This window comes from Dipodomys merriami, unplaced genomic scaffold (assembly GCF_024711535.1).
Source record: "Dipodomys merriami isolate MVZ:Mamm:240054 unplaced genomic scaffold, mDipMer1.0.p SCAF_44, whole genome shotgun sequence".
Classification (NCBI taxonomy): domain Eukaryota; kingdom Metazoa; phylum Chordata; class Mammalia; order Rodentia; family Heteromyidae; genus Dipodomys; species Dipodomys merriami.
In genome coordinates, this window is record NW_027206002.1 from 7865221 (window position 1) to 7893075 (window position 27855).

The 27855-nt window shown below is 50.6% G+C and overlaps 2 protein-coding genes and 1 non-coding gene across 5 annotated transcripts; 2 read left to right on the forward strand and 1 right to left on the reverse strand.

Moving 5' to 3' along the window:
• Window positions 1-586: 586 nt before the first annotated feature.
• On the reverse strand, window positions 587-6820 carry LOC138808033 (proline-rich protein 2-like). The gene is made up of 3 exons (XM_069993996.1): window positions 6738-6820; window positions 5121-6381; window positions 587-625 (listed from the first exon to the last, which is right to left on the reverse strand). The coding sequence occupies exons 1-3, from the start codon at window positions 6818-6820 to the stop codon at window positions 587-589; spliced, it is 1383 nt and encodes a 460-aa protein (XP_069850097.1).
• Window positions 5195-27488, forward strand: Ttc1 (tetratricopeptide repeat domain 1). 3 transcript variants are annotated; one of them, XM_069993937.1, is made up of 8 exons: window positions 5195-5287; window positions 7358-7717; window positions 14945-15005; window positions 16390-16502; window positions 21458-21494; window positions 23605-23753; window positions 24446-24500; window positions 26953-27488. In XM_069993937.1, the coding sequence occupies exons 2-8, from the start codon at window positions 7391-7393 to the stop codon at window positions 27084-27086; spliced, it is 876 nt and encodes a 291-aa protein (XP_069850038.1). In that variant the 5' UTR covers window positions 5195-5287; window positions 7358-7390; the 3' UTR covers window positions 27087-27488. The 3 variants fall into 3 exon arrangements, with proteins under 3 accessions (XP_069850038.1, XP_069850039.1, XP_069850040.1); XM_069993938.1 differs by lacking the exon at window positions 5195-5287 and adding an exon at window positions 6263-6330; XM_069993939.1 differs by lacking the exon at window positions 5195-5287 and adding an exon at window positions 6379-6396.
• On the forward strand, window positions 12878-12984 carry LOC138808094 (U6 spliceosomal RNA). Its single transcript, XR_011366392.1, has one exon. It is a non-coding gene; the product is annotated as a U6 spliceosomal RNA (small nuclear RNA).
• Window positions 27489-27855: the final 367 nt, after the last annotated feature.

Genomic DNA, 27855 nt, shown 5'->3' on the forward strand with positions numbered 1-27855 from the left:
ATGCGGGGGGAGGGGGGCGTGCTGGCTTTGGGCTCCCCTCTTCCTTTGGCACACTTCGCCTCCTGTCACGAGATGGAAAGACTCCGCTGTGAAGCGCAGACTGAGTGCCCAGCTCGAATCCCACATTTAGTTCCTGAATGTTCCCAGCAAAACGCAGCTTTGAAGCAATGCGCTGGGGCCGGGGCCTGTCATCCTAGCTCCTCAGGAGGCTGAGATTCTGAGGCTCGTGGTTCGAAGCCAGTCCAGACCAAGGGGAAAAAACCTGTGAGACTCTTTTCTCCAATGAACCACCAAAAAGACAGAAGTGGCGCTGTGGCTCGAGTGGTAGAGAGCTCGCCTTGAACAAAAGCAGCTCAGGGACAGTGCCCAGGCCCTGGGTTTGAAGCCCTAGAAAAGGGGGTGGGGTGGGGTGGGAAGGGAGCCAGCTAGCAAGTTGCCTGTTACATGCATAGGCATTCCAGTATGTGCTGGCCCTCCAAACATAGCTACATTCTGTCTCCTGTAACCTGTCATCTGAAATGGGAAAAAGAAAATCTTAGCAGATTTCATCAAGTTCAAGATCCAGAGACAGGAAGATTATCCTGGATTATCCCAGCGGGGCTAACATCAGAAGGGTCTTACTAAGCTAGGGGCACAAAGGGGTCGGGCATAGCAGAGTGATGAGAAGCAGTATAAAGAGAGACATCTGAAGAAGCCACGCTGCTCACTGAAGATGGGAAGAGAAAGCCCCATGGAGGATGGCTGGAGCCCCTGGGAGGCGGGCAGGGCATCGAGAGGCAATGCTGACACCCTGACTTCTGCCCGTGGGAAACTGCCCACAGACTCCTGAGCTCCAGAGGTGCAAGAGAACAAAGGTTTGTGGGTTGATGACTTGGCATCTGTTGTGTCTCCTGACAGCATCTTCAGGAAACCACAGGACATCTTAGCAAGCATCAGACTACCTGGGGGCGGTGGGGAGGGCAGGATTCACAGCGCTCGCCCAAGTCTAGGGTTTGCCAAATCCTGGCCCATCCCTCCCCAGGAAGAAACCAGAAGAGGTAGAAAGCAGCTACCGCCAGGTGCTGGTGGCTCACGTCTGTCATCCTAGCTACTCAGAGGCTGAGATCTGAGGATTGTGGTTCAAAGCCAGCCCAGGCAGGAAAGTCATGAGACGCATCTCCAATGAACCACCAGAAAAACGGAAGTGGCGCTATGGCTCAAGGGGTAGAGCACTCGCCTTGAGCTGAAGAGCTCAGGGACAGTGCCCAGGCAGGCCCAGAGCTCAAGACAGAAAGCTGCTACTTGAGACGGGGTAACAAAGTGTGGACGAATTCTTAGCTCAGGGTTCTAGTGGCTAGGAAATCCAAGGGCCTGGCTCCATCACCTAGTGAGGGCTTCTCAGAGCTACATCCGACTATGGAGCGTCTCCAGGTGAGTCAGCACAGCGGACTAGTACATCTCTATTATTATTAGTGTTGTTATTACTGTAGCCATGACAACCATCCCAGGGACCCACCCCTCCTCACAACCTCACTGAATCCTGATCACCTCCCAAAGGCCTCACCGCCAAAGGCGGATTTGAAGTGTTAGGCCATCCTTACATTGATGTCATTACATTGATGAACAGTAAATTGAGGTTCCCAACACACTAGTTTATGCTGGGGAACAGCTCGGAGATGGGGAGCAGGCGGGGGTAAAGCACACACACACACACACACACACACACACACACACACACACACACACACGGCTATGACGGCCCATTTTACCCCCAGGAGATGGTTTTGTCACCGGGCACAGGTGAGGGTTGGTGAAGTTTTCCTTTAACAGTAAGGACTCCTCACTGTGGATCCTTGACTTCCATCTCAGAATAAGAACTTCTGGACAAATCACGATGGCAAGAAGACTTGGCAGAGCTTTTTAGAGTACGTATGCAAGCAGGCAAGCAGACACACAGAAGGGCAGGGCGTACTCTAACTCAGTGCAGGTGCTCTCATGGAGAGACAGAGACACACAGCTCCTTGGCTGTTGGGGTATTTATATGGTAAAGACAGGGGATCTGGCTTCAAAGTTGTCTTTGCTCTGATCACACCTGGTAAGTTTCCTGGTAAGGATGCATCCTGCCATAAAAAAAAATCCTTAGTCTTGAGATAAGGAGGCACCCAGTTATCTGCATTTGGGGGAGGAGGTTACTTAAGTTTGGAGGAAGCATTTTTCTCAGGAAGGCGTAGATCCTGTGTTCATTGTTGGGGTGAGAAATCCTTCTCTCAGGAAGGGATGCATCCTGTTGTCTCTTCTCGGAGATGGCGCTTGTGTTTCTAAATACCATACTTCTGAATTACCTTTACTAGGCCTCAGTAATCTGGCTTCAGTTTATGGGCTGGAGTCTTTTTTCTTCTTTTGTGCTGGTACTGGGGCTTTAACTTAGAGCCTCAGGCGCTTGCTTGGCTTTTTCTACTCGAGGTTGGGGTTCTACTGCTTGAGCCTTACTCCTCTACTTCCAGCCTTTTCCTCCTTCATTGGAGGTAAGATTTTTAGCTTCCCAAGTAGCTAGGATTACAGATGTATAATGTGAGTTATCAACATTTACCTTGTTAGAAGTTAAAACTGAAAAGCAGTGGTGATAATGCATTGAAGATGGCAATATGCCTATTAATGCTAAGCTAAGTGTTTTTTAAAAATATATTTAAAAGAAAAACAAAACGGTGCAGTGCCAGGTGCCAGTGGCTCACGCCTGTAATCCTAGCTACTCAGGAGGCTGAGAACTGGGGGTCACAGTTCTAAGCCAGCCCAGGGCAATAATGTCTGAGAGTCTCTTCTCCAATAAATGACTCAGAGAAAGCTGGAGGTGGCGCTGTGGCTCAAGTGGTAGAGTGCTAGCCTTGAGCCCCAAAGAGGCTCAGGGACAGTGCCCAGGCCCTGAGTTCAAGCCCCACAACACACAACACAGTGAGACTGAAGCAAGCTAGACTAGGGGAAATGAGGTGTGCTAAGTGTTAGGAAAATGGAGGAGAAAGGAAGGAAAGGACTGTTAATTGAGATAGAGCAGCCAGGGCACAGCCTCCCCACGGGCTTAGAGACGGGCTTAGAGACGGGCTTAGAGACTGTGTGGACAGGAGCTGGATTTTTCTGAGGTCTGAGCCAGGAGGCAGAGGGTAATTAGAAAGCCTTTAATGTTTACAGCTCCGCCTGCAGCAGGTAGTCTGTATTAATCTCTGGGTGGCTTGCTTGACCTCTGTATGCACCTGGGAAAAGTGGCCTGGGGCTCAATCCTTCATAGTCCATTGTTGGATGTGTGGAAACAATGTGCCCAGAGGGGAGTGGCAAATCCTTCACTAAGTTACAGCACCCACAGGAGATATTCATGTACTTCCCTTAACAATAAAGGACTAGGGCTGGGAAGGTGGCTCAGTGGTAGAGTGCTTGCCTAGCATGCCTGAAGGCCTGGGTTCCATTCCTCAGTACCACAGAAACAGAAAAGCCTGGAAGTGGCGCTGTGGCTCAAGTAAGGTGCCTTGGGCAAAAGAAGCTCAGGGTTAGTGCCCAGGCCCTGAGTTCAAGCACCAGGACTGGCCAAAAGCAAGGAAGGGAAGGGGAGGGCAGGGAAGGGGAGGGGAGGGGAGGGGAGGGGAGGGGAGGGAGAAAGGAGGGACCAAAGTCATTTAGGGGATAATGAGGCAGGATAAGTTAGGAAATGGAGGCCTGGTGAAGGCAACTCAGATGCATGGTATTTAGAAACACAGAAGTGCTGTCTTTGCTTCAAAGAGAGAAGACAGGATACATTCCTTCCTGAGAGATGTAGATCTCACCCCAAGAATTAATATTTGTCTGGCAGGATGTAGGCCATCCTGAGAAAAATGCTTCCCTGCTGGGAAGGTGGTTCAGTGGTAGAGCACTTGCCTTGCATGCATGAGGCCCTGGGTTCGATTCCTCAGCACCACATAAGAAAAAAGCCAGAAGTGGCGCTGTGGCTCAAGTGGTAGAGCGCTAGCTTTGAGCTGAAGAGCTGAGGGACAGCGCCCAGGCCCAGAGTTCAGGCTCCATGACAAGAAAGAAAGAACGAACGAACGAATGAAAGAAAGATGCTTCCCCCAAAACCTAAGCGACCTCCTCCCCAAAATACAACACAAAATAAAAAAAAAATTTTTTAAATGCAGATAACATGATGCCTTCATCTCAAGGATAAGGATCTGTTTCATGGCAGGATGCATTCTTTTTAAATTAAGTTTTTTATTGTGAAAATACTGTATAGAGGGGTTACAGTCACATGAGCAAGGTCATGAGTACATTTCTTATCCAGCATTGTTGCCTCCTCCTTTGTTTTTCCCCTTACCATCGCAGGATGCATTCTTACCTGAAAAGAATGCCCAAAACATCCAGAAACTCAAAAATGCAACAGCAGGAGGGATTAGAAGAAAGATAAACACCTACCTTTGAGTAACTTTGAAGCTAGACCCCCTGCCTTTACCATATAAATACCCCAACAGCCAGGGAGCTGCTCTGTCTCCCTATGAGAGCACCCACACTGTTACAGTGTGCCCCTGCCTGTTTGTTTGCTGTCTGTCTGCTTTCCTGCTTGCATATGGACTCAGTAAAGCTCTGCCAAGCTTTCTTACCATCATGACCTGTCCAGAAATTCTTATTCTGGGATCCAAAGCAAGGAGCCTAACTGAAGAGTTCCTCCATTTAACTTCACTTAACTCTCACCTGCGTCCGGTGGCCGGAAATTGCTTTAAATGTTTGCAGCTCATTGGTTGAATAGAAGACAGCTGGAGGGTTGGGGCTTGGCAATGTGCAAAGCCTGAAGATAAAACCAACTAGAACCTCCTGTTTCCTAGCTCACCCAGTCTGCTGCACACTCACAACACGCACATTTCACACTCAGGAGAAAATCAGCTTAAGAAAACACAGGGATATTATGAGAACAGTGGCTTTGGAGAGAAGACTTCTCAAATGAGGTCATATGTCATCATCTTTCTAAACACGTGCACCAGAGTGTGTGTGTGTGTGGAGGATGGGAGGAGGGAGGAAGAAGAGTGAAAGAAATAAAGACACAAGTTTCTCTTCCCTGCTTTTAGGCCAAGAATAACAGAAGTTTTCCGTAACCCAAGATGGCGACCTCTATGCAGGTGAGTCCGTACGGTGACGTCACAGGGGAACTTCCTCCCCGCGGCGCCGCCACGGCCCTTCCCAGGATGCCTTGCGTCCGGGGACGTCACTGCTCGGCGCCGACGGAAGCGGCCCTGACGGAAAGGAAATAAAAGGTCTCCAAGGCTGGACCGGTGGAGGCGGGCGGCGCTGCGGGGCCGTGAGTACCCCGGCGGGGGGTCGCGGGGCGGGAAGCGCGGGGCGGCGAGCGTCCCGTGGGGTGCGTTCTCGGCCCGGGAGCGGGGAGAGGCCGGGCCCCGCGGCGGCGGCGGCGGCGCGGTCTCCAGGGGAGGCCGTGGGAAGTCGGCCAGGGGCCGGGCCGGGCTTGGGGGTGCGGGGCCCACCGGGGCCGAGGCCGGGCCGGGCTTGGGGGTGCGGGGCCCACCGGGGCCGAGGCCGGGCCGGGCTTGGGGGTGCGGGGGCCCCCCGGGGCCGAGGCAGGGCCGGGCTTGGGGTGCGGAGGCCCCCCGGGGCCGAGGCCGGGCCGGGCTTGGGGGTGCGGAGGCCCCCCGGGGCCGAGGCCGGGCCGGGCTTGGGGGTGCGGGGCCCCCCGGGGCCGAGGCAGGGCCGGGCTTGGGGGTGCGGGGCCCCCCGGGGCCGGGCTTGGGGGTGCGGGGCCCCCCGGGGCCGGGGCAGGGCCGGGCTTGGGGGTGCGGGGGCCCCCCGGGGCCGGGCTTGGGGGTGCGGGGCCCCCCGGGGCCGGGGCAGGGCCGGGCTTGGGGGTGCGGGGGCCCCCCGGGGCCGAGGCAGGGCCGGGCTTGGGGTGCGGAGGCCCCCCGGGGCCGAGGCCGGGCCGGGCTTGGGGGTGCGGGGCCCCCCGGGGCCGAGGCAGGGCCGGGCTTGGGGGTGCGGGGCCCCCCGGGGCCGGGCTTGGGGGTGCGGGGCCCCCCGGGGCCGGGGCAGGGCCGGGCTTGGGGGTGCGGGGGCCCCCCGGGGCCGGGCTTGGGGGTGCGGGGCCCCCCGGGGCCGGGGCAGGGCCGGGCTTGGGGGTGCGGGGGCCCCCCGGGGCCGGGCTTGGGGTGCGGGGGCCCCCCGGGGCCGGGCTTGGGGTGCGGGGGCCCCCCGGGGCCGGGGCGCGGCCGGGCTTGGGGGTGCGGGGGCCCCCGGGGCCGGGTTCGGGGTCGCGGGGCGGGACTGCGGGCGGCCTGACTCTGACGCAGTTCCGGAGCCCGGGGCGGGATCGGAGGCAGGCCCTGCGGCACGGTGTGTATTTCCTCCTCCTCCTCCTCCTCCTCCTCTTCGGGGTCCCGGGCACTGTCCCCGAGGCGGGTTGGTTTGGTGTGTTTGGGGGGGGCGGCTTTGGTTTACGTTTTGTAATTGCTCAAGGCTGACGCTCTTACCACTCGAGCCGTGGCTCCACTTCCGGCTTTCTGGTGGTTCCTGGGCGATGGGGGTCTCGCGGACTGCGGACTTCCCTGCCAGGGCGTCCTCAGATCTCAGCCTCCGGAGGAGCGAGGATGCCAGGCCAGGCCAAGCCACGTAACGAGAGAGAGGGGCGGGGGGGGGAGGGGAGAATCTCATGAATTGCCGAGGCCGGGCCAGCGCCTGGGCAGCAGTTTTTTCCCTGTGCCAGGTGTGGTCACCCAGCCAGGGGCGAGAGCCGCCCTTACCCGGCCCGGTTGCGAACTGGGGTCCTGATTAGGTCCACCTGAGCCGCGGCTTCTCGCCCACCACTGGCACGTGGGCCTTTCATCCCATCCTTTTGGTTAAGTCGGTGAGCCCAGTTTTGGCGTGGATTCCATTTTGAGCTCCACAAGACATTAATTCTTGGGCTTCGTTGTGGCAATGCTGCCTCTCCCCCCCCCAAAAAGGCTTTCCCCCCCCCACAGTTTGGTGTTCATTTTGAATAGAGATTAAGGCTTTCTTTCTTGTTACTGTTCTAGCTGCAGCCTCGTTTTTGCTACCTCAGCACAATGTTAACCGTGGAAGGAGAAATCATCTCGTTAGGGAGCCTGGGTTTAGTCTCCAGCTACCCGTCTTCTTCCCCACCTCCTCTATTTCCCCCATGGGTTTCTTGTTGCTTAGAATAAGTTCTGCTATCAGATTTTGAGAACATAACAGCTAAAATGACACTTAGCATTATTTGTGGGTTTATTATAACAGTTCCAATGCCAGGAAGTTAGACTTCTTTGGAAGTCAGTGTTTCAGTCAGTCTTTGCTGCAGAGTTAGGTGTGTGGCAGAAATTTTCATTATTAGCACCATTACAAAGCAGCTGTTTTTCTCTTCCAGACTTTTAGCCTCGCCCCGCACACTGAATTCAGCATGGGGGAGAAGGCCGAGAACTTTAAAGTTCCAGAAGATCTAGTCAAGGGCTTAAAGGTTACAGATCCTCCAGAAACAGGAGGAGCCAGCCCAGCAGCTCCTGATCCCAGAGATCCGCATTCGCAGAGCAGGAAGCTCCGGGATGATAAGGGCAGTCTCCAGGAAGACCCGGTAGAAGAGGAGCACTTTCATGACTGTAGTGCCTCGTTTGAGGAGCCTGGAGAGCCTGAGACTGAGAGCAAAGCTGGTGAGGACCCCACTTCCTCAGAGCTAGACGAGGAATACCTAATCCAACTGGAGAAAGATATGCCAGAAGAAGAGAAGCAGGTAAATGTTGTGCACAATCTGCCTCTTAAACTGCTTTTAAAAATGAATAAATGTCAGCCAGCTGGGGACGTGATGTCTCATGCCAGGAAGATTTGTGAGATGAAGCCCAGCCCAGGTTACTTTTCTTCCCCCAGAAAACCAAGCAAGTAAGTGTGGCTGTAATAGTCTGCTTTGCCTGAGTAGAGTGACCAGTCCTGACCACAAGAGTAGCACTAGATCTGTCAGTAGCATGACAGAGAAGCATAGGGCTTTGCAGAGAAATTCCTGTTTTTCTGGGAACTTTTGCCTTGTACTTCAGAGTCTAACTTGTTTTCTAATCTAATTGAGTGCCTGTACAGGTAACACCGCTTATTTCATGACCCTTGCTAGGGTTGAAATTTCTGATACGGACATTTTTATGACTGACAGTGCTTTTTTGTTGATCCCTAGCCAGCAAAGTAAGAGTTGAGGGTTTTTGTGGCAGCGTGGTTACAGAGGACAGTGGCTGGGTCTACAAAACAACATTGCATTTAATGGTAGCTTTGTTTTGTTGAGCAGCAATGGGCTAGCCACTAAGCTGAGATGTTACTGAGTTTGAGTCCCTTCAACAGACTTTTGAAACATGTTACCATTCCCCAGATTGGGGAAGTAACTTGCCTAAGATCGCACACCTGGAAAATGCCAGAACTGATTCTTGAACTCCTGTCCCTTTGATTTAGAACCAAAAGAAAACACCTTCCTATAAAGCTTCTTTGCCCCAGAACTGACCAAAACAGAAGTCTTGATCTCCTTCAACTTTATAATCTCAGGGACCAGGAGGTTTAAATAGTTACATTGTCTTAGAGCTCATCTTAAAGAACCTGAATAATACAGTTAATGCATCAGAGAGGGTGGAGATATGAATGTTGTGTGGGCCCGGGGCATGGTTCAGGTGATGGAGTATCTGTCTGCAGGTGGAAGGCCTTCGTTTAATTGATTAAGGGACTGTGTAAGAGGGTGGGGCTGGGAAACACAGTGTGGGGAATGCTGGAAGTGGCACTGTGGCTCAAGTGGTAGAGCGCTAGCCTTGAGCTGAAGAGCTGAGGGACAGCGTTCAGGCCCCACGACCGGACTCCCCCCCCAAAAAAAAAAACATATTTGATTCAATTTTTTATTAATATAGAAGAGATACAGACTCAGCTCTAAGCCTTCATACTGCAGACTTTCCTTGTGCACTCAGTAAAAGAGGTATTCTAATCAGCTGCTGCGTGGGGTTGCAGTTCTCACATTCTGACAGGTTGCACCCAAACTTCAAAGCACTTAAGTTTTCTAGCTTGAGCTAGATACATGTTTGTTTTTCATAAAATAATAATTCAAGTTTCCTCTAATATTTTAGCACATGCCTGGTAGATGGTGTTCTGCAATAGGTATATTTTACACCTTAGGTTTTGTTGTTGTTGTTGTTGTTGTTTTTCTTCCCAGTAGTAGGGCTTGAACTCTGGGTTGGGCGCTGTCCCTCAGCTCTTCAGCTCAAGGCTACCACTCTACCACTTGAGCTACAGCGCCACTTCTGGTTTTCTGGTGGTTTGTTGGAGATAAGAGTCTCACAGACTTTCCTGCCCGGGCTGGCTTTGAACCATGATCCTCAGATCTCAGCTTCCTGAGTAGCTAGGATGACAGGTGTGAGCCACCAGCGCCCGGCCATCTTTTAACTCAGTGAATGGTATGGTATCACACAGCTATGATATCAGATATTGTATCAGTAATCTAATAAAAATAGGTTTACTGTGTTTGCCAGGGAAGAGTGGTGGTTATTCTCTTTACAGGAAGTCTGATTTAGCAGTTTTGTTCCATCACCTTTTGTCCTAATCGTGTTGTAAGTAACTCGTCTTCCTTATAGAACCGTAGGAAGCAACCCTTCATCTTAAGTCCTCAGTTTTCTGGTTGGTTCTTGAGAAAGGGCAGATGCTGTCCGTATTTCCCACTCCAGTCACTTTTTCAGATGCATAAAAAATTTGCACATTCACTGCACACCAGGCTAATTCTAGAAGTTAACTCATTCATCTGGCAGCCATCCATTAGTGCCCAGAATAAATAGGAAAAAATGTCTACAGACTGTGGTCAGCAGCTCACGGCACGCACTGCTGAGCTAGGGGCAGCAGCTGTGCTTTCTCCTGTGTGTGAGCATAGTGTGGGGCCCGTGGCCACATACTCTGTCCTGTGCACAGGTATAGCCCAGGTGCTTAGCATAGCGCCTGCACAATGCATGCCTTAAATGGAGGAACTTAGACTAAGATAAGAACGCAAGACACTGTGTTTAACCCTTAAGGATGAAAATTTCTCAAGAGTTCATTTTCGTTTCAGACATAATGTGTTCTCCTCCCTGAGTCCTGTGGTTGTGTGTGTGTAGGTAGGTAGGTAGATGTTACAGCATTATTGGTGATATCCATCCTGCCCACTTGGTTAAAGTGGTGTCCACTTCTTCCTGCAGCATAATTGTGATACATTTCCCATTGCAGTTACTACCTTAGGCAAAATGTTTCCAGAGGGCTTTGTGTTTTTGGACAGGCGTGTTATGTATCCTGGGCTGGCAGAACGTACCTCCGGGCCTGGGCCCCACGGACTGAGATGGTGGGCCTAGGCAACCATGCCTGCTTCCTTCCTTTATTATTTATTTATTTTTTGGTCGGTTGTGGGGCTTGAACTCTGGGCTTGGGCGCTATCCCTCAGTTCTTCAGCTCAAGGCGAGCTCTATCACTTGAGCCACAGTGCCACTTTGGTTTTCTAATGGTTTATTGGAGATAAGAATCTCACGGACTTTCCTTGTCCTTGCTCGGCTGACTTTGAACCTCAATCCTCAGATCTCAGTCTCCTGAGTAGCTAGGATTACAGGTGTGAGCCACCAGCACCTGGCCCTTCCTTTATTTTTATTAATTTTGTTTGTTTCATGGTGGGGCTTGAATTCTGCGCCTGGGCGCTGTCCCTGAGATTTCTTTTTGTGTGTGTGAGAATACTGTACAGAGGAGTTACAATTACATGGGCAAGTGTCCCTGAGATTCTTTTGCTCAAGGCTAGCACTCTACCACTTGAGCCACAGCACCACTTCCAGCTTTTTCTGTGATTAGCTGGAGATAAGAAACTCAGGAAGGGGCTGGGAAGGTAGCTTAGTGGTTGTGTTTTTGTCTAGCATGGATGAAGCCCTGGATTTCATTCCCCAGTACCACATACACAGAAAAAGCCTGGCTTTGTGGCTCAAGTGCTAGAGTGAAAGCCTTGAGCAAAAGAAGCTCAGGGACAGCGCCCAGCCCTGAGTTCAAGCCCCAGGACTGGCAAAAAAAAAAAAAAAGAATTTCAGGGACTTTCCTGCCCTGGCTGACTTTGAACCACGGTCCTCAGATCTCAGCCTCCAGCTAGGATTTAGAATTACAGGTGTGAGCCACTGGCGCCCAGCTTGCTTCCATTCTTTTTCTTTTTTTTTTTTGGAGGGGGGGTGGCCCAGTTGTAGGGCCTGAACTCTGGCCTGGGCGCTGTCCCTCAGCTCTTCAGCTCAAGGCTAGCGCTCTACCACTTGAGCCACAGTGCCACTTCCGGCTTTTTTCTTTTTGCTTATGTGGTACTGAGGAACACAGGGCCTCATGCATGTAAGGCAAGTGCTCTACCACTGAAGCCACCTTCCCAGCCTTTGCTTCCATTCTTTTTTTTTTTTTTTTTTTTTTGGGGTCCGGTCGTGGGGCCTTGAACTCTGGGCCTGGGCGCTGTCCCTGAGCTCTTCAGCTCAAGGTTAGCGCTCTACCACTTGAGCCACAGCTCCACTTCCGGCTTTTTCTTTTTGCTTACGTGGTGCTGAGGAATCGAACCCAGGGCCTTGAGCATGCAAGGCAAGCGCTCTACCACTGAGCCACCTTCCCAGCCCCTTTGCTTCCATTCTTAGAGGTGGTTTGCTTTTTTTTTTTTTTTAGCTCTTTGTGGTAATGTCACAAATATCTTCTTCGTATTTGTCAGCTGTGTGTTTAAGTTTTGTGCTAGAATGGGTTAAATCCAAGGGTGCAGCTCAGTGGAATTGAGCGCATTCACCTTGTGCACCTGTCAACCACAGGTCCATCTCCAGACTGCTTCATCCTGCAGAGCAAGCAGCCCCTCCCCGCTCCCCCTTCCACAACCTCTAATAGCAATCATCCTGCTTTCTATGAATGGACATTCTGGACACCCCATAGGGGTGGGATCGCCCCATATATGTCCTTTGCTGTCTGCCTTCACTGCTTGGTTTTCAGGATCTGTGGCTGTTGTAGCATGTGTGAGGGGTTGGTCCTCTCTGAGGTTGCATAATAAATTATCTCCATGGTATCCAGGTGCCACATTTGTTTCTCCCTCATACCCATCTGCTAGTGCATGGGTTGCTTCTGCTTTGGGCCATTTGATTAGTGATGTCGTGAACTTTGGTGCAACAACCTGTTCAGTGTCAGTTATCTTTTGAATTTGTTATAATGAAATGTTTTGTTGGAATTTGCTTTGTTTTTCTACAGTCAGATTTATTTATTAGTCTTCATATTATTTCTGGATTTATATCAGTCAGAGAGCCATTCTCCATGCTGAAAGACTTCCAGTCCATTCAGAGTTTATTCATATGCTGTCCTGTGGCTGTATTTTTATCTATTTCCAGATGGCTGCTATGTCTCAGCATCATTTTTTAAAATTGGCATTAGTTGTACAAGGCGGGTCTCCTTGTAACATTTCCACACATTCACATGATGTTTCTAAATCAAATTTGCCCCTCTCAGGCTGGGAAGGTGGCTCAGTGGTAGAACGCTTGCCTTGCATGCCTGAGGCCCTGGATTCAATTCCTCAGCACCACATAAGCAGAAAATTCCAGAAGTGGCGCTGTGGCTCAAATGGTAGAGCACTGGCCTTGAGCTGAAGAGCTGAGGGACAGCGCCCAGGCCCAGAGTTCAGGCCCCACAACCCCCCCCAAAAAAAAAATTTCCCCTCTCTTCTTACCCACACCCCCACCGTCCTAAGACAGTTTCACCATGTTCCATTGTTCTGTTTTCCACATGCAGATAAACTACATGGACCACATCCATCCTCATTCACCCTCTGTCCACTCTCTCCCACCAGTTCTGCCTATTTTAATTTTCCTATCATCCCTTATTTAAACTGATTATAACAATGGGTTTCCATACCAGTTTCAAAATTCTACGTTTTGTGCTCGCGTCGGCAGCACATATACTAAAATTGGAACAATACAGAGAAGATTAGCATGGCCCCTGTGCAAGGATGACTTGCAAAATTGTATGTTTTCTTTAATGATCTAGTTAAACTTCAATGGCTTAACAAGCTGAAATGTTTGCGCTTTTCAAGGTTGGCCATCTGTTAGCCATGCACCAGTAGTTCTCTTCCACCTGTATCCCAGCTACTCAGGAGGCTGAGATCTGATCTGAAGATCATGGTGCAAAGCCAGTCCAGACAGAAAATTCCTGAGACTTGTATCTCCAGTTAACAAACAAAATACTAGAAGTGGAGACAGGGCCCAAATGGTAGAGTGCCAGACTTGAGAGGAAAAAGCTAAGGGCACAAAGGTTGAGCAAGCGTTCAGGCCTTGTTACCCAAGAATCCTGTGTTGTAGGATTTTACTTTCGTGTATTCTTGTGACTATTGGACTGTTTTGTGTTGTTGGGTTTTGTTGGAGATATCAGAATTTGAACTCAGGGTCATGTGCTTGCTAGAGTACAACTTGCTGTACAACTTGAGCCATATCCCTTGCCCTGGCCTCTTGAGTGTGTGTGTGTGTGTGTGTGTGTGTGTGTGTGTACACATACATGTACATATGCATCCGTGCATGCACGCCTGTCTGCACACGCGCAACATTATTCCCTGGGGCTTGAATTCTGGGCCTGATCCTTGTCCCTGAAATTCTTTTTTTTTTTTAACTGAAAGAGTCTAAAGTTACTTTAGTAACTGTACATGCTAGTAGCCAGACCTTGGTTTCTAGATACTGTTTGAAACTAAAGATGGGGAGAAACCACCAATTCCAGGTCCAAGTACAAAATACTATACATAGAATACTATGTGCACCTGAAACAAAATCCACTTTTAGAAAGATGGGAGGTGTTGCTCCAGCAGGAAGTCTAGGGAATCTGGATTGTGACATGAAAGAACCCCACAGGGAGGGGCAGAGGAGAGCCTGCCCAGGGTTCAAAAATCTAATTTGACTTAAACAGCTGTTTCAAAGCTGTCATTGGTATCTTGAAAATAACTAGGGAGCTGGGCGCTGGTGGCTTATGCCTGTAATCCTAGCTACTAAGAATGCTGAGATCAGAGCCAGCCTGGGCAGGAAAGTCACAGAAGTGGCGCTGTGGCTCAAGAGGTAGAGCACTGGCCTTGAGCTGAAGAGCTGAGGGACAGCGCCCAGGCCAGAGTTCAAGCCCCACGACCCACCAAAAAAAAATAATGTAGAATAGATAATAAAATGTAGAAATAGATTTACAATTTTACAAATTCTTTCTTGCTGGTTAAATTACTATCCGTTGTCAAAGTTCATAATCATCCTTTCATCTGGGTGCCAGTGGCTCGCTCACACCTATAATTCTAGTATTTAGGAGGCTGAGATCTGAGAATCCCAGACAGGAAAGTCTGTGAGTCTCTCCAGTTAACTACCAAAAAGCTAGAAGTGGAGCTGTGGCTCAATTGATAAGAGTACTAACTTTGAGCAAAAAATTAAAAGCGCAGGGACAGTGCCCAGGCCCTGAGTTCAAGCCCCAATCCCCTCCCCCCACATACACAGTGACACACACAGTCATCATTCTCTGTAAACTTTTCACAGTGTTTCAGTGTATCCTGTGGTATGTATGCATTTATTTCAGCGATGTTTTGCTATTGGCTAAAGAACTCGAGGAGCCGGTGAGCCGGTGGCTCACGCCTGTAATCCTAGCTACTCAGGAGGCTGAGATCTGAGGATCACAGTTCAAAGCCAGCCCGGGCAGGAAAACTGGTGAGACTCTTATCTCCAATAAACCACAAAAAAATGGGAAGTGGCACTGTAGCTCAAGTGGTAGAGCACTAGCCTTGGGCTGAAGAGCTGAGGGACAGCGCCCAGGCTCGGAGTTCAAGGCCCACGACTGACCCAAAAAAAATTAATAGGGTTACAGTTTGGGGAACACCCAGTTCCTAAGAGTTGATACCTGTAAAGTAGGCGTGGATATAAAGAAAGCTTAGATTTTTTTGCGTATTTACAATGGGTATTTACAATGTTTTATCTTGGCTCTCTTTCAGAAGAGGAGAGGAGAGAGCACTAGACTAAAGGAGGAAGGAAATGAACAGTTCAAGAAAGGAGGTGAGGTGGTGTGATAGCACTAACGCCTGCTCTCCCTCGCCCGTCTTCAGTGTGAGGACTCAGAACATCTGGAAACACCTAGCAAGCCTGAGCACCATCTCCACACAGCTTCCGACTCCTGGGACTTGGTGTCCGTATTGTTTTACCTGCTCCAAGTCACTGTCGGCCGACAGCGAGCCAGCCTGTGTTTCTTGGCACAGGAGTTTTTCTTTTCTTATCCAGAGACCAGGAGTAATGCTGTCCAGCTGTGGCTGGGGACAGCGCGTGTGGAGGCCTGCCTGGCTGTAAAGCAGAGGCTTTGCCAACAGCCCCACCTTCTGAGGGCCAGGCGTCGTCCACTTCCTCCCCCATTGCCCACCCTTCCACGGCAGCCGGCTATGTAAAGACAGTGGTGCAGCTCGCAGCTTGGGAGGCTGGAAGTGTAAAGGGCATAATGCCTGTGGCACCGAGGACCCCAGGACGTAGACAGCCAGGGAGGCACAAGGCGGCGCCAGTTCTCACCCTGCCTCTCACATCTGACTCCCAGACTGGTGGCTGGCTCAGCACTAGAGCACCTGCCTGCAGATGCATAGACTGAGTTCAAGCACATGCCTGTAATCCCAGCAGGGGAAGGCTGAGGTAGAAGCTAGTTGAAGGACAGTCTCCGCTCTACCGTGAGGCCCTGTCACAAACAGATCTAGCAATGTTAACCTCCCCCTACATAGTAGGTTCTCACTTTTTTATCTGAGACCAAGACTGAAATTCAGTATCTAATGCTTTCATTGGCTGGTGCTCTATAACCTGAGCCCTGGCTCATCCTAGTTTAACAATCCTCCCTTCTTTTCTCAGAGACCTAAAGGTTCTTGACGCATCCCCCTCCCCGCCCCCCCTTCCCACCCCTGCAGTGCTAGGGACTGAGCCCAGTACTTTGTACAAGTTCAGCCAGTACTCTACCACTGAGATTACCCCAGCCCCAGAAACTTCTTCAACCTGAGTAATGGATCTCAAGCCTTACTCGCTTCCTTATCTGTCTAGTTCCTTTCCCCTGCCCCCCTTGGGAACCTCCTGTCTGAATCGCTAAGTCAGATGAGGCTGGCTGGCCAGGGTCTGAGCAGCAGAGACATTGCTGACAGCGTGCAGTGTCTGCTCACCAATCCCAGGCCTTGGGAGATCGGTGGGAGCAGCAGGTCCTCAGCAGCAGCGCGGCTGCGGTGGTGGAGAGGCCAGCCTTGAAGCAGCCACCATTTTGTTAGAGAAGGGAGATGTGACTGTCCCAGGCGCAACAGACCAGGACTGTAGTAGAGTGGAAGCCTTGCGTGGGAGCTGTGCATTCTGGCTCCTGTGGAGTGCAGAAGTGTGTGGAGTAAAACCTGATTGACTCTCACCCTGAACCCTTCCGTCCTAGATTATGTCGAAGCTGAAAGTTCCTACACTAAAGCTCTTCAGACGTGCCCCGCCTGCTTCCAGAAAGACCGGTCCATTCTGTTTTCAAACCGGGCTGCTGCGAGGATGAGACAGGTATGGGTATTTCTTAAGCATGGGGGGGTCTCTGTGTTTTGTAGGGTGCAATTTCTTCCCAACAGCCACCACAGAGGTTTAAAGTTTCTGCTGCTCTTTTCCTGCCCCTATACTTCATTGATGAAAAGAGCACAGGAAGGCTGAAAAAAGTACCATGTAATCGTTGAAGTCGTTGTGTGAATACTTTTATGGAAGGAGGACTGGCAAAGTTTCCAGGAAACTAGGGCAGGTTCACGGGCAAGGAACCAAGTGGTGTGCGTCCCAGAGCAGCGACAGCTGCAAGATTGAGGCCTCCAGAATTCTAAATAAAGACTCAGAGACTCAAACTCCACGCTTAAAGATGGTCATCCCCAAGTCGGGCTTTTCTGTTGAAGGCCATGCGCTACATAGGGAAGTGTCCAGTAGCTGGGGCGAGGGGGAGAAAGAAGCTGTATGTACTTTCACAGGACAGAGCCTGGCGTGGCAGGGAGAACACAGGTGCATTTATTGCATGTGTTGGTGCACTAAATGTCTCACTTCCCTGTGTCGTCTGCACAATCACATGCAAGACTGGAGAGATGAAAAAAAATTTTTTTTTGGGGGGGGGGGTCAGTCATAGTGCTTGAACTCTGGGCCTGGGCGCTGTCCCTGTGCTCTTCAGCTCAAGGCCAGCGCTCTACCGGTTGAGCCACAGCAGCACTTCCGGTTTTCTAGTGGTTTATTGGAGATAAGAGTCACAGACTTTCCTGCCCGGGCTGCCTTTGAACCGTGATCCTCAGATCTCAGCCTCCTGAGTAGCTAGGATGACAGGTGTGAGCCACTGGCGCCAGGCCGAGAGATGAAATTTTTAAAGCAAAGGTGCTGCTTGTTAAACTGGCTGAGGAATCTGAGCAGGAAGCTGTCTCGGGCTTGGCTGGCTGGGGGTTTCTGGGTGCCGAGATCAGCTGTCTGCCCTCACCTGTTCATATCCATACTGCTCGGGGTCTAGCGCCTCTACATATCTGGTTCCTTCGGTCTAGGGTGGGAAAGCGGGTTCTTGAATATAGATATGCAGAAAGGTTTTTTTGTGTTTTTGTTTTGTTTTGTTTTTTTAATGATCCAGTGCTAGAGCTTGAACTTGGGGTCTGGGTGGTGTCCCTGAGCTTTTTCGCTCCAGGCTAGCACTCTACTACTTTGAGCCACAGCTCTACTTCCAGTTTTCAGGTGGTTAACTAGAGGTGAGAGTCTCATGGACTTTCCTGGCCAAGCTGACTTTAAACTGCACTCCTCAGATCTCAGCCTCCTGAGTGAGTAGCTAGGATTGCAGGCGTGAGCCACCAGCACCCAGCTCAGGAAGATTTTGGTGTTTTTATTTTATTTTTTGTATATATTTATTGTAAAGATATTGTACATGAGTAAGGTAGTGAGTACATTTCCTATCGAGCATTGTTACCACCTCCTTCGTTTTTCTCCTAACCATTCCTTCCCTCCCCACCTCCCACCTCCCTCTTCTCTCCCCCTCACCACTCCCCTACCCTGAAGTTACAAAGTTTCTCAACATAGTGTCTTGTATTGTTTTTATTTTAGAAAACTGCAACTTGTATCTAGCTGACTTTGGTCTCCAAATGATTTTAGGAGTGCTTTATGTGACATGAGCAAAGAAGTTCTACAGAATATCAAAATTAGGAAAAATAAGGCCATTTTTTTAAGTTGATGTAAACCAGTCCCATGCCTGACAGCAGTGGCTCACACTTGTGATTTGGGGGAGCCGAAAGTGGTGGGGTCTTGGTTCCCTGCCACAGGCCCCAGCGCAGGCAGAGTCCACGAGATGCATGCTGGCATTCCAGGCTCGGGCTGTTTGCCCCTCGTCCACTGGGTCCCAGAGCACAGATGGTACATTCAACTTGTTAGGGACCTCCTTGGACCGCCCTCCAGCCTGACCTCGGCCTCTTCCTTCTACCGCAGTGCCCCAGACCCATTGCTTTTTTAAAAATAATGTTCTCAGGCCAGGCAAGCAGTACTGCCCACAAGGGCCTGCTCCTAGGAAATACTGCAGGCTTACTCGGGCTGATGTAGGAAATCTGCGGGCTTACTCAGGCATGTTCAGGGACTCGAAAGAAGCCGGTGACATGGGCTGGGAAGGTGGCTCAGTGGTAGAACGCTTGCCTTGCATGCATGAGGCCCTGGGTTCGATTCCTCAGTACCACATAAGCAAAAAGAAAAAAGCCGGAAGTGGCTCTGTGGCTCAAGTGGTAGAGCACTAGCCTTGAGCTGAAGAGCTGAAGGACAGCGCCCAGGCCCAGAGTTCAGGCCCCACAACTGGACCAAAAAAAAAAAAAAAAAAGAAAGAAGCCGGTGACAGATGATGTGCACCTGTCACCCCAGCTCTGATGGGAAGTGAAAAATAGGAGGACTGCAGTCCAGTCACCCTGGGGCAAGGAAGCAAGAGCCTATCTCAAAAATAAACAGGGTAGCTGGGCACCAGTAACTCACACCTGAAATCCTAGCTACTCAGGATGAGAGCTGAGAATCATGGTTCAAAGCAAGTCCAGCCAGAAAAGTCCCTGTGTGACTCTTTTCTCCAGTTCACCAGTGGTGCTGTGGCTCAAAGTGGTAGAGCTAGCCTTAAGAAAAAGGGCTCAGGGGGCTGGGAAGGTGGTTCAGTGGTAGAGCACTTGCCTTGCATGCTTGAGGCCCTGGGTTCGATTCCTCAGCACCACATAAGCAAAAAGAAAAAAAGCCGGAAGTAGTGCTGTGGCTCAAGTGGTAGAGCGCTAGCCTTGAGCTGAAGAGCTGAGGGACAGCGCCCAGGCCCAGAGTTCAGGCCCTTATGACCGGACCCAAAAGAAAAAAAGAAAAAGGGCTCAGGGTCAGCACCTAGGCCTTGAGTTCAAGTCCCATGACTGGAAAACAAACAGTATAAGCAGTTCAAATCTAGCCTAACTGTAAAAGTCCACTAGACTCCTCATAAAAGAAAAAGCAGAATTTATTAGTATGTTCTACCAGTGATCCGAAACCGTATTTAACAGTTTTATTCGTAGCTGAAGAACTACAAAATGTTTGCTTCTGTTACCACATTTTTTATTTGCACGTGATCACAATCTATTGGGTCAGGTTTCCCTCAGCGAGAGGAATTGCGCAGCACCCATTTGCTTGTTTTCACAGCTGCTGGAGTTGTATTTCTAGGGTTGGGTTAGCGTGATTGCCTGGTGCGTGAGGTGGGAAAACAGGTGGCATTGCTAGACTAGAGTCTGTGCGTAGAGGAGAGCTCTAGAAGATAGCATTGTCAGTGTGGCACTTTGGGGGAAGGGGGCTCGGGGTGTGTGTGAGAGCTCTGCAGAAGATAGCATTGTCAGTGTGGCACTTTGGGGGAAGGGGGCTCGGGGTGTGTGTGAGAGCTCTGCAGAAGATAGCATTGTCAGTGTGGCACTTTGGGGGAAGGGGGCTCGGGGTGTGTGTGAGAGCTCTGCAGAAGATAGCATTGTCAGTGTGGCACTTTGGGGGGAAGGGGGCTCGGGGTGTGTGTGAGAGCTCTGCAGAAGATAGCATTGTCAGTGTGGCACTTTGGGGGGAAGGGGGCTCGGGGTGTGTGTGAGAGCTCTGCAGAAGATAGCATTGTCAGTGTGGCACTTTGGGGGGAAGGGGGCTCGGGGTGTGTGTGAGAGCTCTGCAGAAGATAGCATTGTCAGTGTGGCACTTTGGGGGGAAGGGGGCTCGGGGTGTGTGTGAGAGCTCTGCAGAAGATAGCATTGTCAGTGTGGCACTTTGGGGGGAAGCGGGCTCATTGTTTGTTCTGTGTGTGTGTGTGCGCGTGCGTGCGTGCGTGCGTGCGTGCGTGCGTGCGTGTGCAACATTCCTGGGGCTTGAACTCAGGCCTGAGTTCTGTCCCTGTGCTGCTTTTGCTCAAAGCTAGCGGAGTCACAGCTCCACTTCCAGCTTTTTTTTTTTTTTTTTGAGTCTCAACTGCCTAGGCTAGCTTTGAACTGCGATCCTCAGATCTCAGCTTTGGAGTAGCTAGGATTACAGGCATGATACTGGATTTTTTGTTGTTTTGTTTATTAGGATCAAGCACCACACAAAAGTGACATTGTATGGTTATGATGCAGTGGCTTTAGTCACAGCCTTCACCCTTACTTAGCTGCAGAACTTTTCCTTAACCCTCAGCCATTACCTCATAATTATAAGTAATAATGAGTTAGTAAGGAGTCCATCCTGAGACTATCCTTGACTGGATTCAGAAGGGTGCTCTGCAAACCATTTAGTATGTAGTAAATAAAGATAATAGGCATTATGGGAGGAGAACATGATTTGAACCAGCTTGCTTCTATAACTCGGAAAACATAGACATTTCATCCGGCATTCAATCCGGCCTGCTCCTATTTTTGATGAGAAGCTATGCCTAAAGAAGTGTAGCGTGGTCAGCCTTAGGCAGAGGGCAGTACCAGAGCTGGGACAGAATCCAGTTCTTTTGATTGCTAGTGTCCTAGCTTCCACTACGCCGTTTTTAAATCCAGCAGGTTAAGTTAGTTGATACTTTGAGTTGTCTGTGTGTTCCATCTAGAGTTCTAGTCAGATATATAGAGTTAGTAGCAAGTACCTATTGACTCCGGCTGCATGAAGATCTGCACCAGGTGCAATTACAGCGTCCTCTGTGCTGCTTGGAAGGCAGCTTGAGCAGCCAGCCAAGAGGACCGGTGCCATAGCGGGGTGTCCTCGGTGCAGCACTTGGCTGCAGCGTCTCTTGCTGGTGTAATAGGTCAGTTGGGACAGTTGGGGAAAGACGACCGTTTGTTACCAGGAGGCTTTCGAGTCAGAGCTATCCCCACGCTAATTCTAAATGTTCTCTTGGAAGTGGCATGTATTTTTATGTCGTTTATTTGGAAAGCTTTGTGTGTGTCCCTAAGCAGTTACTAATGAGCAGATGGTGTAGACAGGTCTTGGAGCACTGAGACGATAAGCACATTAATATAACATGTTAATGTTGTTTTCCCTTTTAGGACAAGAATGAGCTAGCCATCAGCGACTGCAGCAAAGGTACACGTGTACTCTTACCTTCTTGCCTGCTAACATGCGAGCGCGTTGCTCAACTAGACAGATGGACAGGGGTCTGTGCACTCGTAGATGCGTCCCCTTCCTATAGGACAGCGTTTGCAAAAGAAGGCACTGTGGGTCACTCCCCAGTACGCATGCTGGGGTAACTGTTTCCCACAGCAACAAACGTGAAAATTCAGAGCTGCCTTTCCAACAGAACTTATGTGGTCTGTAGTCCGTAGGCTTCAGAACTTTTGTGAGGTCCCACTGGAGATCACAGCGGCCGTGGGCATTGTTGTCTGTGTGTGGAGAAGGTCAGCCATGGTTAAGGGGCAGGTCCTAAACACCACGGTGTCCTCCTTCAAACTTGTTTTTCCTCTTACAATCTGTGCTTGGGAGACTAAAGCAGAAGGACCTCAGTGCAAGGCCGTCTTGACCTCCACAGCCCAGACCCATCTCAGCCACCACCCTGCGAGGATACCACACACTACTCAGAGTTGGTTCCACACTTTTTTTTTTTTTCTTTCCCATGCCAGCCCTGGGCTTGAACTCTGCCTGGGCACTGTCTGAGCTTTCAAGGCTGGTGTTCTACCACTTAAGCCACACTTCCATTTCCAGGTCTTTTGGGTTAATTGGAGCTAAGAAGTCTCATAAACTTTTCTGCCCAGGCTGACTTCAAGCCACAATCCTCAGATCTCAGCCTCTTGAGTCATTAGGATGATAGATGGCATGAGCCACCAGCACCCAGCAGCTCTCATTCTAGAGTAGCTCTGCCTAAAAAATCACACTGTTGCTTCTTGTCACTCCATAAGGAACAAATCAAGACTCCCCTCCAGCCCTGTGCCGGTCTCTACATGCCAGGGTTATTCTGGTTTTAGTACCTTCACTCTTAGTGCCTCACACCAGTTCACGCCACCTGACCTTCCTCCAGCGTTCCCCTCCTGTCTGTTCCCTGAAGCCAGCTCTTACTCTGCGTTACCTTGGCCATTTCTTGTCCCGTGCACTCTGACCACACAACCATAGCCATGTGCTAGGATAGTGAGCATTCAGCTTCTGTCTTCTTTACCGCTGTAGCCCCGTACACTTCCAGTCTGCTGGAAGCATGAATGAATGAAAATTATGTGAAAGGGAAAAATGTTTTAAGAGTCAGGACATTACTTCCTAACAGAAGAGAGAACTCAGGAACAGGAGCTGTGCAGTGTACTCCACCCCAAACACAGCAGTTATTAGGACCGTTGGCGAATGGAAGGGTGAGGCTGGAGCCCAAGGCCTTCACCTGCCGGGCAAGTGCTCTGCCACTGGAAGAAGGAGCTGAGAACACAAATGACGGAAAGGCCCTGGCTGTGTGTGGAGGACCCGGCAGGTTTCGGGGTGTGACCTCAGCAATGAGGCCAGAGCAAAGGTGTCCGTGCAGCCCCTCCTCCCCATCTTTGCCGCCAGTCGCCTTGCGCTGAAGTGCTGCGCCTGGCTGCTCCAGCTCGGTGAAGGGCAGGGCCGGGCCGTGGTCAGCCAGATCCACCTCCCCCCACAGACTGAGAATGATCTTTATTTTTTTGCCAGTCCTGGGGTTTGAACTCAGGGCCTGGGCACTGTCCCTGAGTTTCTTTTGCTCAAGGCTAGCACTCTACCACTTGAGCCACAGCGCCACCTCCAGCTTTTTCTGTGCATGTGGTACTGAGGAATCGAACCCAGGGCAGGGCTTCACGCATGCTAGGCAACACTCTACCACTGAGCCACAGTCCCAGCCCTGATCTTTATATTTTTAAATGGTTGGAAATTAAGGCAAAAGAAAAAATACTCTTTCAGGCTGTGTGAGCCGCATGGCGCTGCGGTCTCGGTGTGGAGGTGGTGTTTGTAGGAACGGGCCACCCGTGTGCATGGTGCTTGCACCAGCCTTTCCTCCTTGGAGCCGCCGGGAGCCACTGGCTGGGGGGGGGGGTGGCGGAGGGGGTCTGGCCACGAAGCCCCACCTGTCTGTTGTCAGCCTCAGGTATGGACACAAAACATGACTCTTGCCACGCCCTGGGAGGATGTGGCCCTGAGACGGGATGCAGCCACTGGCCTGGGCTGGCCACGCTCCCTGCCGTGACAGTTGCTGCTTCTCTCTCCACAGCAATTCAGCTAAACCCCAACTACATCCGAGCAGCACTGAGGAGAGCAGAGCTGTACGAGAAAACAAGTAAACTAGATGAAGCCCTGGACGATTATAAATCTATATTAGAAAAAGATCCATCAGTACACCAAGCAAGAGAAGCTTGTATGGTAAACCTAAGTGCTCTCTTCCCGTGCCATCCTTCTCTATGTCTGTTCTCGTTTCTTAAGACACACAGATGAGAAAGCTTTAAATATGAATAGTACCCACGATCCAGTCAGCTTAAATATACCACTGTAAGCCTCTCATTCCAGTCCTTTTGGAAACTGAACCACACTTTCACAGAGGTTCTCCTTTGGTGGAGGCACTGGTAAGAAAAATACAGGAAGTGAACTAGACAAAACTCCTGTTTTTGTGTAGCTCATTCATAAACATGTTTGACTTTTTGTTTAGTTAATGGACCATGTGTGTGTGTTTTGGGACTTGAACTCAGTGCCTTTTGCTTATCTGTCAAGACTGGAACACCTGCTTCTGGCTTCTTGTTGTTCTAATCCTGAGGCTTGAACTCGGGGACTGGGTGCTGTCTCTGAGCTTTTTTTGTGCAAGGCTATTGCTCTACCACTTAAGCCATAGCTCCACTTTTGGCCTTTAGTGTTTGATTGTAGATAAGAATCTCAGACTTTTCTGCCCAGGTTGGCTTTGAACCAAGATGCTCAGATCTCAGTCTCCTGAGTACAGGCTAGGATTACAGGTGTGAGCTACCAGTGCCCAGCCTGATCTTATTTTCACACCAGATTTTTAAATGTTTCAAAATCAAAAAAAAGGCAAAGGATCTCTCACCAATTGTTTCTTTTTTCCTCAGAGATTACCCAAGCAAATTGAAGAACGTAATGAAAAACTAAAAGAAGAGATGTTAGGTAAGTTTGCTTCCTTACGTTCTCTCGTCCATCAACAACTAAGACAGGGGTGAGGGTCTGTATTTCATCTGCTCAAGGAGACAGCAGCTAAGAAGAGCTTTGAGACCTCTCTCTCTCTCTTTTTTTTTTTTTTTTGTTGTGGTTGTGGGGCTTGAGCTCCAGGCCTGGGCACTGTCTCTGAGTTCTTCAGCTCAAGGCTAGCTATTTACCAGTTGAGCCACAGTGTCACTTCTGAGACCTCTCTTTTTGCCAACGGTAACAATACCAGAGAGGGTTACTTCATACCTATTTCTTACTCCAGAAAGGACAGCATAGTTGAGAGGGCATCAGCTTTTTCACAAACTTAATTTTCTATTAGGGTTTTCTTGGAAAATTTTACTTTCAAGAATATAAATATAGGGCTGGGAAGATGGCTCAGTGGTAGAGCGCGTGCCTTGCATGCCTGAGGCCCTGGGTTCGATTCCTCAGCACCACATAAGCAAAAAGAAAAAAGCCAGAAGTGGCGCTGTGGCTCAAGTGGTAGAGTGCTAGCCTTGAGCTGAAGAGCTGAGGGACAGCACCCAGGCCCAGAGTTCAGGCCCCACGACTGGACCCAAAAAAAAAAAAAAAAAAAAAAAGAATATAAATATAATTGAACTTTCGATCTGAACCGTCCCATAATGGGTTGGAAACATTGGATTTTGCCATCCTCCACCCTCCAAGGTTTAATTCATTTCGCTTAGGGTCCAGGAATTCCCACCAGTAATGCTAGAATGAAGGGAACTTTTGTCTTGAAAATGGCACCCAGATGCTGTGTATGTGTGGCTCATGCCTGTCATCCTAGCTATACTCAGAGGCTAAGATCTAAGGATCGAGGTTGAAAGCCAGCCTGGGCAGAAAAGTCCATGAGACTCTTTCTCTCCAATAAACTACTCAGAAAAACCCAGAAGTGGCCCTGAGGTTCAAGTGGTAGAGCACTGCCTTGAGCACAGAGAGGCTCAGAGACAGAGCCTAGGCCCCAAATTCAAGCCTCAGGACCAGCAAAAAGAAAAAGAAAATGGCACCCAGAGGCTCTTTAGGATTCGGAGGCAGAGCGCAGGAGTGAGGATGAGCAGTGAGGACAAGCTGAGGTGCCGGCAGATGGATTCGTTGGATTTTCTTTTGCCAGAAAGATTTTGGGTGGAGTCGTGGCTCTGGTGAGCAGTCTGCCCAACAGTCCTGCACAGAAAGCTGTGCGATGTATCACCTGACGGCTCGGCTGCTCCCGTGTTGTCCGTTCCTTCTGACCACTCCTAGCATAGCTAGCACATAGCCTCAGATCCCTGAGAGCGAGGACACCTCCCCCAGAGGTGGCTTTGGTAGCACTGAGTGACGGTGTCTAGGCTCCGGCTGAACCGCGCAGGCTCGATCCTCCGGATGCTCTGGATCGTGGGTGTCCCGGAAGCCAGGCGCCTCTTTCGCCCTGGGATGCCTGGGCCTTGCATGGGCCAAATCAGACCTGTGGTCTTTAAATACCGGTAGTACTTTCCCTTGCTTTTCTGGCACTGTGAATGAGCTCGGGACAGCCCCTCTGTTCAGACACTGGCCGTGTATGGCTTCACCTTGTATGACCCCTGGAATTGGGGTCACCTGACTGACTCTGTGTCAGTTTGTGATCTTTTTTGGGTTCTTTATGTGTTTTGTTATTGTTTTTGCCAACTCTGAGCCAGGCCATCAAGTGCTGAACGTGAGCCAGCTCAGCCACCCAAAGCTCCCACTCTGATTCTCCCAAAACAGCTAAGCCTGGGCGGCCCTTCTCTCCCCGGGGTGCTGCTGTGAGGATCTGGAGACAGAAGCTGGCCCAGAGTCTGTAGGACTCCTTCAACCAGAAAGGCCTCTGTCTTTCAGTGTTTTGCCCTGGTCCAGCCAGGTGGTGGTTAGGCGGACTGTGGGAAGGGCTGGATCTCTGAAGATGGTGTTCTCTTCCTGTCTTCTTCCCCTGTCCTCATAGACACAGGAAGCAGAAGACAGACCTGGGGGGAAATTAAGGCAGTTTAGAAAGGAGCCCTTTTTCAACCATCCAGTGAGATTTTCCAGAACATTCCCATTTCAAACAGTCTGCCCCACAGCGCCATGCGTCCCTTCATGTCTCTGAAATCGACCTTGACCTCACACACTCTGTGGGCCTCATGTACCCCAGAACAGCTTGAGACCCGGCGTCCCACGTGACCTCCCACGTGAGGGGAAGAGGGCACTGGGCTGCTGAGCTGGACCCCATTTCCCCAAAACGCCAGGATTGGGGGCAGCTTGCACCCCAGAGGGCCGTGGGGGCTGTCTCCTGAGAAGCAGGTCACTGAGACCCGAGCAGAAACACTGGAGGTGGCAAACCCGGGTGATTCCATGACATACTTAGAGCTTGGATCAGTCAGACGAGGAGGCGAGGACGGTGGTTGTCTCCCTGTAGTCATCTGCATTTTTTGCTTTTACATTGCAGGTAAACTAAAAGATTTGGGGAACTTCGTTCTTCGACCCTTTGGGCTCTCCACAGAAAATTTCCAGATCAAACAGGATTCCTCTACTGGCTCCTACTCTATTAATTTTGTTCAAAACCCAAATAACAATAGATAACAAAGCTGGCAGTGGTTGTACACGCTGACTGGGAAGTCGTGCGCTGCTTTGCTGTCTGGAGGGCAAAGCCCTGCAGTTTCCATTTTCAGAACACCCTAGCTAAGAGCACCGCCCCGGTACAGGCTCCCCCATTGCTCTGTTGTTTGGCAGGGAGAGTTGCCCGTCCTGCCGCGAGCCTGGCAGGTCTGCGCACACTGCTCCTGCCCTGGCTGCGCGGGGGAAGCCTGCTGTCCAGGCCGAACTCGGAGCCACACAGTGCCCTGGTCTGCAGACTTCTCCCCAGCCCACTAGACATGCTGCACGGGGTCCCTCAGACCCCCTGCCCATATGAAGTTCAGAGGCTGCTGCGCGGGGTCTCCAGCCTTCCCCGACTTCCTCTGTAATAAAAGCACTCTAACAGTCTGGGCTGCGTTGTGGTATCTGTCCCCATGGCAACAGCAGACATGGCCTTGTGGCTGGGGGTGGCTCTTGTGGCCGGAGGGGGGCGTAGTCTTGATCTCAGGCAGGGGTGCAGATGCTGACTTCCACAGATGTGCTGAAGTTCTAGTTGTCGCTGCCGTTCAGCTGGGTGGTACATTCCAGAAATTTCCACTCCACTAAGCCATCTCGGCCCTCTGCAGCTTTGCACAGATCATCACGATGCTAAATAGTGGCTTTGCCCAAGTGTCAGCCTTGGTATTAAGGCTCAGAACAAATGGAACGTTCTTTCTCAGCCCATGACACCCAAGGTCTCGAGGACAGCTGCGCTTCCGTGACCGCTGATGTCGCT